At 45.1% G+C, this 16149-nt stretch overlaps 1 protein-coding gene across 5 annotated transcripts in view; it reads left to right on the forward strand.

The window, feature by feature from the left end:
• Positions 1-16149, forward strand: part of MYO7B (myosin VIIB) — a 103161-nt gene that overhangs the window by 57378 nt on the left and 29634 nt on the right. For all 5 annotated transcript variants that reach the window (XR_004441842.1, XM_033231868.1, XM_033231870.1 and 2 more), the window contains 4 exons: positions 64-162; positions 2998-3092; positions 13365-13449; positions 14731-14949. Coding sequence is in view for 4 of the 5 variants with exons in the window: in XM_033231868.1 (XP_033087759.1) it covers positions 64-162; positions 2998-3092; positions 13365-13449; positions 14731-14949 (498 nt within the window). In the remaining variant the exon portion in view is untranslated. The remainder of the gene's footprint in view (positions 1-63; positions 163-2997; positions 3093-13364; positions 13450-14730; positions 14950-16149) is intronic.

A 16149-nucleotide genomic window follows, 5' to 3' on the forward strand; every position in this document is an offset into this window, starting at 1 on the left:
CCAGAGAGCCGCCGAGGGGTCTCTGCCCTCTATCCCACCTACACCCCCGTTTGGTCTTGGCAGCTGCGAGGCAAGTTCCGCCAGATGACCCTGGGCATCGCTGACATGTGGCTGCGGACAGACAAAGACTGGAAAGTGGGGAAGACCAAAATTTTCCTGAAGGTGAGACCCCCCCCCAGGAACCAGCCGGCCTTCGGCCTCCTGCAGCTCGTGGGCTTGTCAGCTCTTGCACCAGGCCCGGGGTCCCTGGTCCATGTGCCCTGAGCCAATGGCACTGGGCAGCAACTCAAAGCGTGGTCGCCACCCTCAGGGCACCCCTGGATGTAGAACGTCACACTAGGGGACAATGAGGTAGTGGTGAGGGGACTGGGGAGGGCCAGCCCAGCCTGTGGAAGCCCAGGAGGCTTCTCCGAGGGGCACCTAGGGCAAGGCCTGAGGGTGCAGAGGAGGCGCCTTCAGCCACAGGGCAGCACCCAGGAGCTCAGGGCGGTCTGCTGGTGTCCTGAGACCTGCCTCCATCATGCTGGGAGCCACACCCTGCCATGCAGGCTTCCCCACACTGGGGAGGCCTAGCCTCTGCAGAGCCTGGAGGGCTACTGCTTTAGTGGAAGAGTGCTGTGTGTCAACTCTCCACAAAGTGACTTGTCCTTAGGAGACTTGTGCGAGCATCACCACCACCACCTGCCTCCCCCAAAACGCACAGGGAGCTGAAGTCACACAAAGGAAGCTTCGGGGCCCTCCAGAAGTGCCATTTGGGTTACAACCACTGAGGAAGGAACCTCCATGTCCCCTAGCCTTCTAAGCCTCGGTGGGCCAGCACAGTGAGAGGGAAGAGGAAGAGCTGGGAGCAGAGCTGGGAGGACACTTTGCCAGCTCGCCCGAGCCCCCACCCATCCCTGCTGCCCCTTCCTTTTCCCCCATAGTGCCTGCCCACCTGCCCGCATGCGTCCTCAGAGAGACCTCTTGGCCCCAGCCCTCCAATCAGTCTGTCTGTCCATTTGACTGTGCAATAGTCAGGCTGTGCTGGGGCTCAGAGGCTAAGATGCGCAGGAAGAAACCGAGTGGCTTCCAATTTAGTGGGGGAGGCAAGGCCAGCAGAGGGACCATCTCAGGGCTCTGTGGGTTTGTCATAAATGGCTCTTATTATTTTGAGGTGTGTTCCTTCAATACCTAGTTTATTGAGAGTTTTTTTTTTTTTTAACATAAAGCGATGCTGAATTTTATCAAAGGCCTTTTCTGCATCTATTGAGATAATCATGTGGTTTTTGTCTTTAGATTTGTTTATGTGGTGAATTATGTTTATTGATTTGCGTATGTTGAACCAGCCTTGCATCGTGGGGATGAAACCAACTTGATCGTGGTGGATAAGCTTTTTGATGTGCTGCTGGATTCAGTTTGCCAGTATTTTATGGAGAATTTTTGCATCGATGTTCATCAGGAATATTGGCCTGAAGTTTTCTTCTTTTGTTGTATCTCTGCCAGGTTTTGGTATCAGGATGATGCTGGCCTCATAGAATGAGTCAGGGAGGAGTCCCTCCTTTTCAATTGTTTGGAATAGTTTCAAAAAAAAAAAAAAGGTATCAGCTCCTCTTTGTACTTCTGGTAGAATTCAGCTGTAAATCCATCTGGTCCTGGGCTTTTTTTGGTTGGTAGGCTATTTATTATTGCCTTAATTTCAGAACTTGTTACTGATCTATTCAGGGATTCAACTTCTTCTTGGTTCAGTCTTGGGAGGTGTATGTGTCCAGAAATTTATCCATTTCTTCTAGATTTTCTAGTTTATTTGCATAGAGGTTTTTATACTATTCTCTGGTGGTTTGTATTTCCATGGGCTCAGTAGTGATATCCCCTTTATCATTTTTTATTATGTCTATTGGATTCTTCTCTCTTTTCTTCTTTTTTAGTCTAGGTAGTGGTCTATTTTATTAATTTTTTCAAAAAAACCCAGCTCCTGGACTCAGTGATTTTTTGAAGAGTTTTTCGTATCTCTGTCTCCTTCAGTTCTGCTCTGATCTTGGTTATTTCTTGTCTTCTGCTAGTTTTGAAATTTGTTTGCTCTTTGTTCTCTAGTTATTTTAGTTGTGATGTCAGGGTGTCGATTTGAGATCTTTCTAGCTTTCCAAGGTGGGCATTTAGTGCTATAATTTCCCTCTTAACACTGCTTTAGTTGTGTCCCAGAGATTCTGGTATGTTGTCTCTTTGTTCTAATTGGTTTCAAAGAACTTCTTGATTTCTGCCTTAATTTCATTATTTACCCAGGAGTCATTCAGGAGCAGGTTGTTCAATTTCTATGTAGTTGTGTGGTTTTGAGTGAGTTTCTTAATCCTGAGTTCTAATTTGATTGCACTGTGGTCTGAGAGACTGTTTGTTGTGATTTCAGTTCTTTTGCATTTGCTGAGGGTGTTTTACTTCTGATTATGTGATAGATTTTAGAGTAAGTGCCATGTGGCACCGAGAAGAATGTATACTCTGTTTTGGGGTGGAGAGTTCTGTAGATATCTATCAGGTCCACTTGATCCAGAGCTGAGTTCAAGTCCTAAATATCTTTGTTAATTTTCTGTCTCGATGATCTGTCTAATATTAACAGTGGAGTGTTAAAATCTCCCACTATTATTGAGGGAGACATTTTTATATTGAAACAAGCATGGGGCTTTTACATGGTTGAATGCAAATGTCACATGAATTTTGGGAGATAAAACACAACTTTAGGAAAATTTTGTGCCCCCTCTTGAATTCTTCAGAGCAGAAATGAAGGATGCCAGATTGAATTAGCAAGAAGAAAGAGCTAATGTGGGAAGTTCTTGGATTGGGGTGGGAGGTACAGTTGCAGCTCCTGTCTCCGAGCAACATGAAGGTCACTTTGAAGGCCCCCTTCTTTGGCCTGCCCTTCTGGGAGAAGTCTGAGAGATGCTACCTTTGGGAGACAGAGCCCAGGCCCCAGGCAGGGGCTGTGGGGTGAGGGTGAGCAGCCTGGTGACGGTGTCTCTCCCGTTCCAGGATCATCAGGACACTCTGCTGGAGGTACAGAGAAGCCAGGTGCTGGACAGAGCGGCGCTTAGCATCCAGAGAGTCCTGCGGGGCTACAGATACAGGTGCCGGCCCTGCCCCAAGGCCCATCCAGCCCACTTCTGCCCACAGTGTCCCCACAGAGACCTGCAGCCCACAAACCAGGATCGCATGTTCCTGCTGGGCCCTCCCTGGGGAACTGTGATCTTCCAATGTCTTCCAACCAGGGACACTGCAACCTGTGTTGGCCAGAGAATTTGGATACATTATTGGAATGTTTGGAAAAAACAAAAAACACTCCATATGCAAGAGACGGGAGCCGAATGAAGGGCCAGCCCTGCTCTCAACCAGGGTTTGACGTTCCACTTCAATTATGTCAAAGTGTATGGGTTTGGGTTGTGAGGCAATTTGCTTTTGGAGGGAAAAGAACGCATGGCTTGCCTGCGTTCCCTGCTCAGTAAGAGGGTACCACCTGAGTTGTAATCCAGGATCAGTGGATCAGCAGCACTGCTGCCTTGCCCCACCCTCACCTGGGTTCCTGAGCTACCATCGCAAGGGCTGGAAACCCAGGCATGAGAACGTGGGAGAAGACAGCCAGCCCCAGAAACAGAGAATGAGGGGGCACAGAGAAGGGCAGGGAGCCGGGAGCTAGGGCCCACAGCTAGAGAGGCAGCTCTGCTGCTGCGAAGCCGGAGGCCAGCTCAGGGCCAGCCGCTGGTGCTGCTGATCTCAGGACAACAGACCGCATCTGACCAAACAGACCCACGTGGTCGGAGGCCAGGCAGGCTGCCCCCACTGACTCCCAACATGTTAACATTTTACATTTAACATTTTAGATTAAGCTTTTTGTTTTGAGATTATTGTAGATTTACATGCAGTCGTAAGAAACAATATGAGATATCGCCATATACTCTTCACCCATTTCCCCCAGTGGAAACGTCTTACCACCCGTGCCCCCCATCCCCAGCCCTGCTTAACCCCGGCAACCTCTAACCTGTTCTATATTTCTAGAATGTTGCCATTGCACAAATGTTATATACATGGAATTATACAACATGCAGCCTGGGGTGGGCTTTTTTCACTTGGCATGTTTCTCTGGAGATTTCATCCAGGTTATTGCTTGCATTAATATTTATTTATTTATTTTTATTTATTTATTTATTTGAGACAAAGTCTCGCTCAGTCAACCAGGCTGGAGTATAGTGGCACAATCTTGGCTCACTGCAACCTCTGCTTTCCAGGCTCAAGCTATCCTCCGACCTCAGCCTCCAAAGTAGCTGGGACTACAGGCGCCTGCCACCATGCCCGGCTAATTATTGTATTTTTTGTAGAGACGGGGTTTTGCTATGTTACCCAGACTGGTCTCAAACTCCTGGCCTCAAGTGATCCGCCCGCCTCAGTCTCTCAAAGTGCTGGGATTACAGGTGTGAGCCACTGCGCCCAGCCAATATTTTGTTACTTTTTATTGCTGGGTAGTGTTCTATGGGATGGATACACCACAGTTTGTTTAACCATTCACCTGCAGAAGGACATCTGGGCTGTTTCCAGTTTTTGGCTTTGATGAATAAAGCTGTTATGAGCATTTATGAGGTTTTTGTGAGAACATCAGTTGCCATTTCTCTGGGATGTATGCCCAGGAGTGCAGTTACTGAGTCATACGGTGGTTACAAGTTTTGTTTTTTAAGAAACTGCCAAACTGTTTTCAAGAGTGGCTGTACCGTTTTACATTCCCACCAGCAATGCCTGGCTGACTCGGTGCCCCTGCATCCTCACCAGTATTTGATGTTGTCATTGTTTATTTTAGCCCTTCTGATAGGTCTGCGATGATCTCTCATTGTGGCTGTCCTTAACATTTCCCGATGTGGAACACCTTTGTGTGTGCTTGTCATGTATGGGTCCCCTCTTTGATGACCTGTCTCTGCATGTTGCTTGCCTGTTTTCTAATTGGGGTCTTTGATGAGTTTTGAGAGTTCTTTATATATTCTAGATACTAGTCCTCTGTCAGCTATGTGGTTTGTGAATATTTTCTCCCAGTCTGTAGGTTGTCTCTTCATCCTCTTAAGAGAGCTTTGCAGAGCGAAAGTTTTTTAATTTTGGTAAAGTCTAATTGTCAAAGTTCTCTTTTTTTTTTTTTTTTTTTGAGACGGAGTCTTGCTCTGCCACCCAGGCTGGAGTGCAGTGGCCGGATCTCAGCTCACTGCAAGCTCCGCCTCCCGGGTTTACGCCATTCTCCTGCCTCAGCCTCCCGAGTAGCTGGGACTACAGGCGCCCGCCTCGTCGCCCGGCTAGTTTTTTGTATTTTTAAGTAGAGACAGAGTTTCACTGTATTAGCCAGGATGGTCTCGATCTCCTGACCTCGTGATCCGCCCGTCTCGGCCTCCCAAAGTGCTGGGATTACAGGCTTGAGCCACCGCGCCCGGCCCAAAGTTCTCTTTCATGGATCTTGCTTTTAGTGTTGAGTCTAAGAACTCTTTGTCAAGATTTTCTTTTGTGTTTTTCTAAAAGTTTTTATAGTTTTAAATATGTTACATGTAAGTCCATGATACATGCCCATTTTGAATTAATTTTTGTATACAGCCTGACACTAGGTCAACGTTCTTTTAGTTTTAATTTTTATTTTTATGAGTTGCTCTACCCAGTATCTATCTAGCACTGCAAGCTCTATCCATTCTCCGTCTGAAGTGTATACATTTTAGTTTTTATCTTTATAAGACAGTTTCACGTATCCAGGATCTCGATACCTTGTGTGTCTCGTCATCTGGGATTCTTCCTTTAATTTTTTCCTATGGTTGTCTCCCCAGTATTATTCATTTAAAAAAGTCTATCCTTCCGTCAGTGAATTGCTTTTACATCTTTATCAAAAATAGTCGTGTGGGTCTATTTCTAGGTTCTGTATCCCATTCCATTGGTCGATGACTCTATCCCTCCACAATGCCACAGCATCTTGTTTATCGTAGTTATATAATAAGTCTTAAAGCTGTGTAGACTAATTCTTCCCACTTTTCTTCTTCAAAAATGTTTTAGTTATTCTAGTTCCTTTGCATTTCCATGTACATATAAAAATAATCTTGTCTATATCTACAAACAAAACCTTGCTGGGATTGTTGATAGTAATAGGCTTGTATAGCAATTTGAAAATTAATATCTCTACTAAATCCATCTTCCAATCCATAAACATGATATGTAGCTCCATTTATTTAGATATTATTTGATTTCATGCATCCGTGTTTTGTAGTTTTTAGCATAGAAACCCTGTACATGTTTTATTAGATTTACATTCTTTTTAGTAATTGTAAATGGTACTGTATTTTTAATTTTGACATTGGCATATTCATTGCTAGCAAATAGAAATATGTTGGATTTTTGTGTGTTGACTTCATATCCTGCAGACTTGCTGAGCTCACTTTTTATAAATTCCTTAGAATTTTCGATGTAGATCATCTTGTCATCTGCAAATAGGGGCAGCTTTCTATCTTTTTTTTTTTTTCCCAATCCATATGTCTTTTATTTCCTTTTCTTGCCTATTGCAGTGGCCAGAACATCCAGTATTATCGGGTGGTGAGAACAGATATATTTGCTTAGTCCTTTATCTTAGGGGGAAAACACTCAGACTTTAACCATTAAATATAATGTTAAGGCTGAGGCAGGCAGATCACGAGGTCAGGAGATTAAGACCATCTGGCTAGCACTGTGAAACCCCCATCTCTACTAAAAAAAGAAAAAATTAGCCGGGCGTGATGGTGGGCACCTGTGGTCCCAGCTACTCGGGAGGCTGAGGCAGGAGAATGGCGTGAACCCAGCAGGCGGAGCTTGCGGTGAGCCGAGATTGCACCACTGCACCCCAGCCTGGGCGATAGAGTGAGACTCTGTCTGAAAAAAAAAAAGTATATGTGTGTGTGTGTGTGTGTGTGTGTGCGTGTGTGTGTGTGTAATGTTAGCTGTAGGTTTTTCATTGATGCCCTTTCTCAAGTCAAGGAAGCTTCCCATATTCCTAGTTTTCTGGGAGTTTTCATCACGAACAAGTGTTGAATGTCAATTTTTTTCCTGCATCAGTTGATAATGATATGTGATTTTTCTCATTTAGCCTTTTAATGTGGTGAGTTACGTTTCCTGATTTTTAAATATTGAACCAGCTTCGCATCCCTGGAGGAAACTCCACTCGGTCCTAGTGTGTAATTCTTTTTGATGTTGCTGAATGCTGTTTGTTAATGTCTCATTAAGGAGTTTTGCATCTGTATTCATGAGGTATTTTTTTTTCTTTTGTCTTGTCTGGTTTTAGTATCAGAGTAACACTAGCTGCATAAGATGAATTAGGAAGTGTTTCCTCTTCTGTTTTCTGGAAGAAATGATGTAGAATTGATGTGAATTTTTCTTTAAATGGCAGAAATCTCCAGTGAAAATATCTTGGCCTGGAAATTTTTTTATAGGGAGTTTTTAATTATAAATTCAATTTATTTAATAGTTATAGGAATGATTCAAATTATTTTATATTGAGCGAGTTGTGGTAATTTGTGCTTGCTGAGGAACTAGTCCATGTTATCTAAGTTGTCAAATGTGCGTACGTCAATTTGTTCATAGTGTTCCGTTATTATCCTCTTGATAGCTGCAGACTCTGTAATGATATCCCCTGTGTCGTTCCTGATATTTGCAATTTATGTCTTCCCCTTTTTTTCTTTGTCAGTCTTGCTAAAGATTTGTCAATATTCTTGTCCTGGCCGCGCACGGTGGCTCACACCTGTAATCCCAGCACTTTGGAGGCCGAGGCAGGCAGATCACTTGAGGTCAGGAGGTTGAGACAGCCTGGCCAACATGGCGAAACCCCGTCTCTACTAAAAATACAAAAATTAGCTGGGCGTGGTGGCAGGTGCCTGTAATCTCAGCTACTCGGGAGGCTGAGGCAGGAGAATTGCTTGAACCTGGGAGGTGAAGGTAGTGGTGAGCCGAGATCATGCCATTGCACTTCAGCCTGGGCAACAAGAGTAAGATTTTGTCTCAAAAAGAAAAAAAATTCTTGTCCTTTTCAAAGAATCAGGCTTTAGTTTCATTACTTCTTCTCTAATTTTTTATTTTAATTTCCTTAATTTCTGCTCTTTTATTATTTTCATCCTTCCAACTTTGAGTGTATTTTACCCTTCTTCCTCTAGATTCTTGAGGCAGGAGATTAGATTATTTATTCAAGGCTTTTCAAACTCTTTTCTAATGTAGAGTGATATAAATCTCCATCTTATCACTGCTTTAGCTGTGTTTCACAAATGTTCACATGTTATACTTTCATTTAGTTCATTCAATTTCATTGACTTTCATTCAGAAAAAAATTAAATTTTCCTTGAAATTTCCTCTGCGAAAATTTAGAAGTATGTTGTTTAGTCTTCAGTGTTTAGAGAGTTTCCTGTTATCATTTTGTCTTTGACTTCTAGTTTGATTTCACTATGGTAAGAGACACACTCTGTATGAATTAAGTTCTATTAAGTATGTTGGCCGGGCGCGGTGGCTCAAGCCTGTAATCCCAGCACTTTGGGAGGCCGAGACGGGCGGATCACAAGGTCAGGAGATCGAGACCATCCTGGCGAACACAGTGAAACCCCGTCTCTACTAAAAATACAAAAAACTAGCCGGGCGAGGTGGCGGGCGCCTGTAGTCCCAGCTACTTGGGAGGCTGAGGCAGGAGAATGGCGGGAACCCGGGGGGCGGAGCTTGCAGTGAGCTGAGATCCGGCCACTGCACTCCAGCCTGGGCGACAGAGCGAGACTCCGCCTCCAAAAAAAAAGTTCTATTAAGTATGTTGAAGTTTCCTTTGTGGCCCAAGATATGTCTCCTCTCCTGGTATATATTCTAAGGGCACTTGGAAAGAACATATATTTTGCTGTTAATTCGGTAGTGTGCTCTGAAAAGTGTCAATTAGATCTTGCTGGTTGATAGTGGTGTTGAAGTCTATATTATTGCTGATTTTCTGTCTATGTGTTTTATCAGTTGTTGAGAGAGTCTCTAATTATGATTGTGGACTTGCGTTTTCCATTTCAGTTTTATCATTTTTGCTTCACATATTTTGCAGCTCTATTGTTTGGTGAATACACGATTAGGATTGCTATGTCTTGGTGGATGTGCTTTTTATTATCATGTGATATCCTTCTCTGTCTGTGGATATCTGGTATTAATATAGCCACTCCTGTTTTGATTACTGTTTACATGATCTGTATTTTTCATCCTTTTACTTTCAGCCTACCTATATAACTATGTGTTAAGTGAGTTTCCCATAGACAGTATGTAATTGGGTCATGTTTTTCAATCCATTCTGCCAATTTCTGCCAATGTATGTCACTGGCATACATTAAATTCTCCCTTAACATCATCAACAGATTCTTGGAAGCTATGACTTTCCAAGAGTATACAGCAGGTGTTCGAATATCATTGTTCCCTTCAGTGTGGTTTCATTATAATGTTGATGAGAAAACAGTTGGTTCCATCACATATCGTCTCACTCAAAGCCTTTTTCTAAGAAGGTATCAACAACATTGAGGACCTACTGTATTTAGGCCTTTTACATTTAAGGTAATTATTCATGTTAGAGCTCAAGTCTGCCATTTTATTTTTTGTTTGATATTTTTTTCCTCTCTCCTTTGCGTTTGTATGTTTTCTTTTTCCTGCCTTTCTATGACTTATTTAAAAACTTTTAAGTATTTCATTTTGATTTATCTGCAATATGTTACAGTATATGTCTTTTTTATAGCTTTGTAACGTGGTTGCATTAGGTATCATACACATATTATACACATACAGACAGAGAGAAGGTATCTACTGCTGTCATCATTTTACCACTTCCAGTGAAGTATAGAAACTTTACCCCTTTTATGTCCATTTACCTTGTCTCGTGTGTAATACAATTTTCTTAAATATTTTCTCTACATACATGTAGAGTGACATCAAAAAGTGTTGGCCAGGCACAGTGGCTCATACCTGTAATCCCAGCATTTGGGGAGGCCAAGGCAGGAGGATCACTTGAGGCCAGCAGTTCAAAACCAGCCTGGTCAATGTAGTGAGAACTCGTCTCTACAAAAGAAAAATACAAAAATATCTGGGCATGGTGGTGCATGCCTATAGTCAGCTATTTTGGGAGGCTGAGGTGGAAGGATCCTTGAGGCTAGGAGTTCAAAGTTATGGTGAGCTCTGATGGCGCCACTGCACTGCAGCCCAGATTACAGAGTGAGACCCTGTCTCCAAAAAAGAAAACATAGAAAGGAAATAACAACAACACCACTTTCTTTGATCATCTGTAAGAAGAAACTCCTGGCTGGGCAAGATGATTCATGCCTGTAATCCCAGCACTGTGAGAGGCGGAGGCAGGTGGATCACTTGAGCCCAGGAGTTCAAGACCAGCCTGAGCAACATGGTGAAACCTCATCTCTACTAAAAATACAAAAAATTAGCCAGGCATGGTGATGTGCGCCTGTAGTTCCAGCTCCTCAGGAGGTTGAGGTAAGAGGATTACTTGAGCCTGGGAGGTGAAGGTTACAGTGAGCCGAGATTGCACCACTGTACTCCAGCCTAGGCGACGGAGTGAGACCTTGTCTCAAAAAAAAAAAAAAGCAACTCCTAATCCATTCAAGTTTTGTCATGAGATTGCAGCAAATCAGCCACATCTTCAGGCTCCACTTCTAATTTTCTTGCTATTCCCGCTACATATGCTGTTTCTTCCTCCACTGAATTCTTAACCCCTCAAAGTCATTCATGAGGATTGGAATCAACTTCTAAATTCCTGTTAATGTTGATAGTTTGACCTCCTCTCCTGAATCATGAATGTTCTTAGTGGCATCTAGAATGGTGAAAGCTTTCCAGAAGATTTTCAATGGACTTTGCCCAGATCTATTAGAAGAATTACTATCTATGGCAGCTATAGCATTATGGCATTTATTTCTTAAATAAGACTTGACAGTCTGAATTACCCTTTGATCCATGGACTGCAGAATGGATGCTTTGTTCACAGGCATAAAAACATTAATCTCCTTGTAGGTCTTCATCCGAGTTCTTGGGTGGCCGGGTAAATTGTCAATGAGTGGTAATATTTTGAAAGAAATCTTTTTTTCTGAGCAGTAGGTCTCAATGGTGGCCTTAAAATATTCAGTAAACCATGCTATAAATAGATGTGCTGTCACCCAGTCTTTGTTGTTTCATTTCTAGATTACAGGCAGAGTAGCTTTAACCTGATTGTTAAGGGCTCTAGGATTTTCAGAGTGGTCAATTAGCATTGGCTTCAGCAATTAGCAAAGTCACCAGCTTCATAATCCACTAATAAGAGAGTCAGCCTGTCCTTTAAAGATTTGAAGTCAGGCACTGACCTCTCTATACCTCTCTGTTACCTATGAAAGTCCTAGTGGCATCTTCTTCCAATATAAGGCTGTTGCGTGGGCCGGGCGCGGTGGCTCATGCCTGTAATCCCAGCACTTTGGGAAGCCAAGGCCGGTGGATCGCAAGGTCAGGAGTTCGAGACCAGCCTGGCCAATATGCTGAAACCCCATCTCTACTAAAAATACAAAAAATTAGCCGGGCATGGTAGTGGGGGCCTGTTGTCCCGGCTACTTGGGAGGCTGAGGCAGGAGAATTGCTTGAACCCAAGAAGCAGAGGTTGCAGTGAGCTGAGATCGTGCCACTGCTCTCCAGCCTGGGTGACAGATTGAGACTCCATCTCAAAAAAAAAAAAAAAAGAAAATCTGTTGTTTGGATAATTTGCCACAGCTTCTCCATCAGCACTTGCTGCTTCACCTTGCATTTTTATGTTATGGAGGTGGCTTCTTTCCTTAAACTTCATGACCCAAACTTTGCTAGCTTCATACTTTTCTTCTGCAGCTTCCTCACCTCTCTCAGTCTTCACAGAATTGAAGATAGTTAGGATCTTGCTCTGGATTGGGCTTTGGCTTAAGGAAATGTTGTGGCTGGTTTGATCTTCTATCCAGCCCATGAAAACTGTCTCCATATCAGCAAGAAGGCTGTTTCACTTTCTCATCATTCGTGTGTTCACTGGAGGAGCACCTTCAACTTCCTTCAGGAACTTTTCCTTTGTATTCACTACGTGGCTGCTTCGTGCAAGAGACCTAGCTTTTGGCCTGTCTCAGCTTTGGACGGGCCTTCCTCACAAAGCTTAATCATTGCTCACTTTTGATTTAAAGTGAGAGACATGAGATGCTTCCTTTCACATGAACACTTAGAGGCCATAATAGGGTTATTAACTGGCCTAATTTTAATATCGCTGTGTCTCAGGGAACAGAGAAACAGAAAAGACAGAGAGAGATGGGGGCACTACTGGTTGGTGAAGCAGTCAGAACACACACATTTATTAAGTTTCCCATCTTATATGGGTGCAGTTTGTGATGCCCCAAAATAATTCCAATTGTAACATTAAAGATCACAGATCATTATAGCAGATGTAATAATAATGAAAAATTTGAAAGATTGCAAGAATTACCAAAACGCCATACAGACATGAAGTGACCACATGCTATTGAAAAAATGATAACAATAGACTAACTCAACACACGGCTACCACAGACTTTCAATTTCTAAAAACATAGTTATCTGCGAAGTGCAATCAAGCAAAGTAACATCATAATAAACTGAGGCATGCCTGCAGCTCTGTATGCACTGAGCTTGCCTGGGAGTGACTCCGCCTTGCCAGAGCCCAGCTTTCAGATTTTCTTCTCCGTGTCCAGCCCTGGGCTAGTGGCCAGAGGAGGGGCGTCTGCAACAAAAATGCAGAAGTAAGTTTTATCCTTTTGTGGTTCTTTGGGGGTAGAGAGAATGAGGAAGAATTTTCTGATAACTTAAAAAAACTGGACTGTCGGCAGGACACAGTGGCTCACTCCTGTAATCCAGCACTTTGGGAGGTCGAGGTGGGTGGATCACTTAAGGTCAGAAGTTTGAGACCAACCTGGTCAACATGGTGAAACCCCGTCTCTACTAAAAATACAAAAATTAGCCAGGCATGGTGGCAGACACCTGTAATCCCTGTTACTTGGGAGATTGAGGCAGGAGAATTGCTTGAACCCGGGAGGCAGAGGTTGCAGTGAGCCGAGATCGTGCCATTGCACTGCAGCCTGAGCAACAAGAGTGAAACTCCGTCTAAAAAAAAAAAAACTGGACTGTCATCTTCCACAAATTTGGGTTGCTGATAGCAGGTTTTTTTGTTCCTAACTTGCCTGTGCATCTTTTGGTCTGTAATACCTTTTGAGAAAGGATTGTACGTATTCATTTTCCCCAATATTTTACTATCCTTTTTCCCTTCCAAAGCAGCAAACCAGTTTTTCTGCCCCAGAGGCTTTCAGCCATCTGGGGTTGTTACATGTGTGTCGCTTGTATTGCCCTTCTAGGAAGGAGTTCCTGAGGCAGAGGCGGGCAGCTGTGACCCTGCAGGCCTGGTGGAGAGGCTACTGCAACAGGAGGAATTTCAAGCTGGTGAGAGAACTCGCTGGGGCAGCTGGGCCCGCGGGTAACTGTCCAGTAAAAGACAGATTTGCAGTTTGTTTCTCTGAATGAGAGACCTCAGGCAGGAAGGATCAAATCACTTATAGACGTGGCATGCAAATTTAAAATGATCAGCCCTCAGCATCCCATACAGTCTCTTCTTGGCGTCATCTCCAGCCCCATGGTCTGTAGGCTTCAAAATGGTTTGCAGAACATGGGATATCTTCAGAGCTAGACTAGGTGTCCTGCTCTGGAATTGAATAACTCCTGTCTTTTCCCAACTTGCAGGCAACAAAATAAGCAAAGGATTGATTTGTTTCGAGTACTTTTTCCTGATTTTTCTCTTAACCACGGGCATTTGCTAATGAGTATCTGCTCAAAGCAATGAACTAGAGTAACTATGGCTGTGCCTGTGTCACTTGGCTGCTTTTGTCGTGGATGTGACTGGGGGTGACGTGAAATGATCACATCAGCAAGACTGGCCCAGCCCGCCTGCATTCCATGCTCACCAAGGGCATGATAGTAGCTGGCGTGTGTGGAGCAGTTCCTTGGGGTCTATTGCTTCGCATACATCATTTTATTTCATATTAAACCAACTCTGCACGTCAAGGAACTGAGACATGAGAGGCTGAGTGGTTTCACCAAGAGCATGAGGCTAGTGAACTGCAGAGCTGGGGTTCAGATGAGGGACTGTGACTTCCAAGCTCTTAAACCAACCCGTTGGGCGGGTCTTTAGGAAGCTCAGGGACTGCTGTGGCCCAGGGGATGTTTGCGGCACTGACATGGCGTTCATCCATTTCTTACTGCACTTTTACTTTAAAGATGCCCTGAGGGATTTGCGTGGCCACAGGCCTCCACACAGGCACGCTAGCCTGTGGACAAGTCAACTGAATTTGGCTGGCAGATGTGGACAGCAGGGCCTCAGGAATCCACTCTCCCATTTCACCCACGTGAAATCCACACCAGTTCTCTCCATCCATGGCCCCAAGGGGGCCACTTTATTATTTATGCTATTTCACACATGCTTATTTAGCACTTATTTGCACGTCAGGCTCTGGTCTAAGTACTTTACAAGCAATAACTCACTATTCTTGTGTTCATAGGTGTGTACCATTCTAGCACCAGCCCTTTGCCAAAACAAAACTAACTGTAAATCTATCTTGCACTATCTCCTGAGGAGCACCCCTCTCTGTTCCCTGGGGAAGGCCTTCTCACCCCTGAGCCCACCTCCCTCTTCTCGCCCCTGAGCCCACCTCCCTCTTGCCTCCACAGATCCTCGTGGGCTTTGAGCGCCTGCAGGCTATTGCCCGGAGCCAGCAGCTGGCGAGGCAGTACCAGGCCATGCGGCAGAGGACGGTCCAGCTGCAGGCCCTGTGCAGAGGATACCTGGTGCGCCAGCAAGTCCAGGCCAAGAGGAGGGCAGTGGTGGCCATTCAGGCCCATGCCAGGGGCATGGCTGCCCGGCGCAACTTCCAGCAAAGGAAGGCCAATGTAGGTGGTCACCTGGCCTCTTGGGCAGGTGGGGCTGACTGGGGCCCTGGTGGGTGAGGGCCAAGAAGAAGGAGCGAGCAGCTGTGTAGACAGCTCACCAGAAGCGCTTTGGAAAATCCCCTGCCACAAGCCAAGATGTTAAAATCTGTTCAATTACTTAAGAGCACAGCGAGGATACAGGATACAAGAGGCAAGTTAGCAGGCACCTGGGCTGAGATGTAGATATCACAAGAGACACACCCCCCTCTCCCTGTTCACAGTCAGTTCTACGTGGCTCTGCAACAGCTGGGGAGCCGTGGCCACCACCCAGGAGCACGCAGGGTATAGGGTGAGAGAGGCAGCAGGTCAACGGGATAGTCTTAGCCTTGAACCTGGAAGATGAGCTCAGGTCCCCTCCCTTTCACCTTGGCGATGAGTTTTGGGACAGGGGTTGTCGGTCCCCTGGAAGGTGCAACAAACCTGAGCCAGACAAGGTGAGAAAGGCCCAGTTCCATGGAAGAGAGCCCTGGCTACTGGGCTGTGTATGACAGCTCGGGGGACACAGAAATATTAATACCAAGGGGAGTTGCTGAGTGTCTGGGGGGCTTGGAGGACAGGGAGCAGGGGGACAGCACCAAGAAAATAACCCCATTTCCTCCATCGAGTACTTGAGACTCAACCTTCATACTTGGCTCTTTGTAAGTTGTGGTAAGGCAAAGGGGCCAGGATGACATTGACTTCTGCTCCATGGATGTAAACCTGGTCTACGGAGCACACTGCTAATACAGTGAACAGGGCAGGTGAGAGAATGCACCCACAGACATGTCAGCAGCATGCTTCTGCACCCGCGTGCCCCCAGCTGGCGGCAAAGCCGTCTGATCTGTGACTTCGTTACTTCAGCCCCTGGGGACCTGTCCTGGTGGACCCTTGATGCCTTTGAATGAAGGGACCAAGTGGTCCTGAGCAGTGGTTGTGCAGCTGGGTTCCTAGGGAGTCCCTGGAGTTTGAAGGGGTGCCTTAAGGGCCATCTGAGGGTAGGGACAAGCCAGCAACCTCCCCTCTCCGGAGCTCTGATTATCACTGGGAAAGGGAAAGCCCTGACTGGTTGATCTCTAACCACCCTGGCTGTTAAAATCTTTTGTTTCAGAGCAGAATACTGATTTGGACAAATGATGGCAGGATGAGGCTTACTTGGCTTCTGGGAGGTGCTTGCCCTGTGGG

Source organism: Trachypithecus francoisi, unplaced genomic scaffold, assembly GCF_009764315.1.
Source record: "Trachypithecus francoisi isolate TF-2019V2 unplaced genomic scaffold, Tfra_2.0 Lachesis_group13, whole genome shotgun sequence".
Lineage (NCBI taxonomy): Eukaryota > Metazoa > Chordata > Mammalia > Primates > Cercopithecidae > Trachypithecus > Trachypithecus francoisi.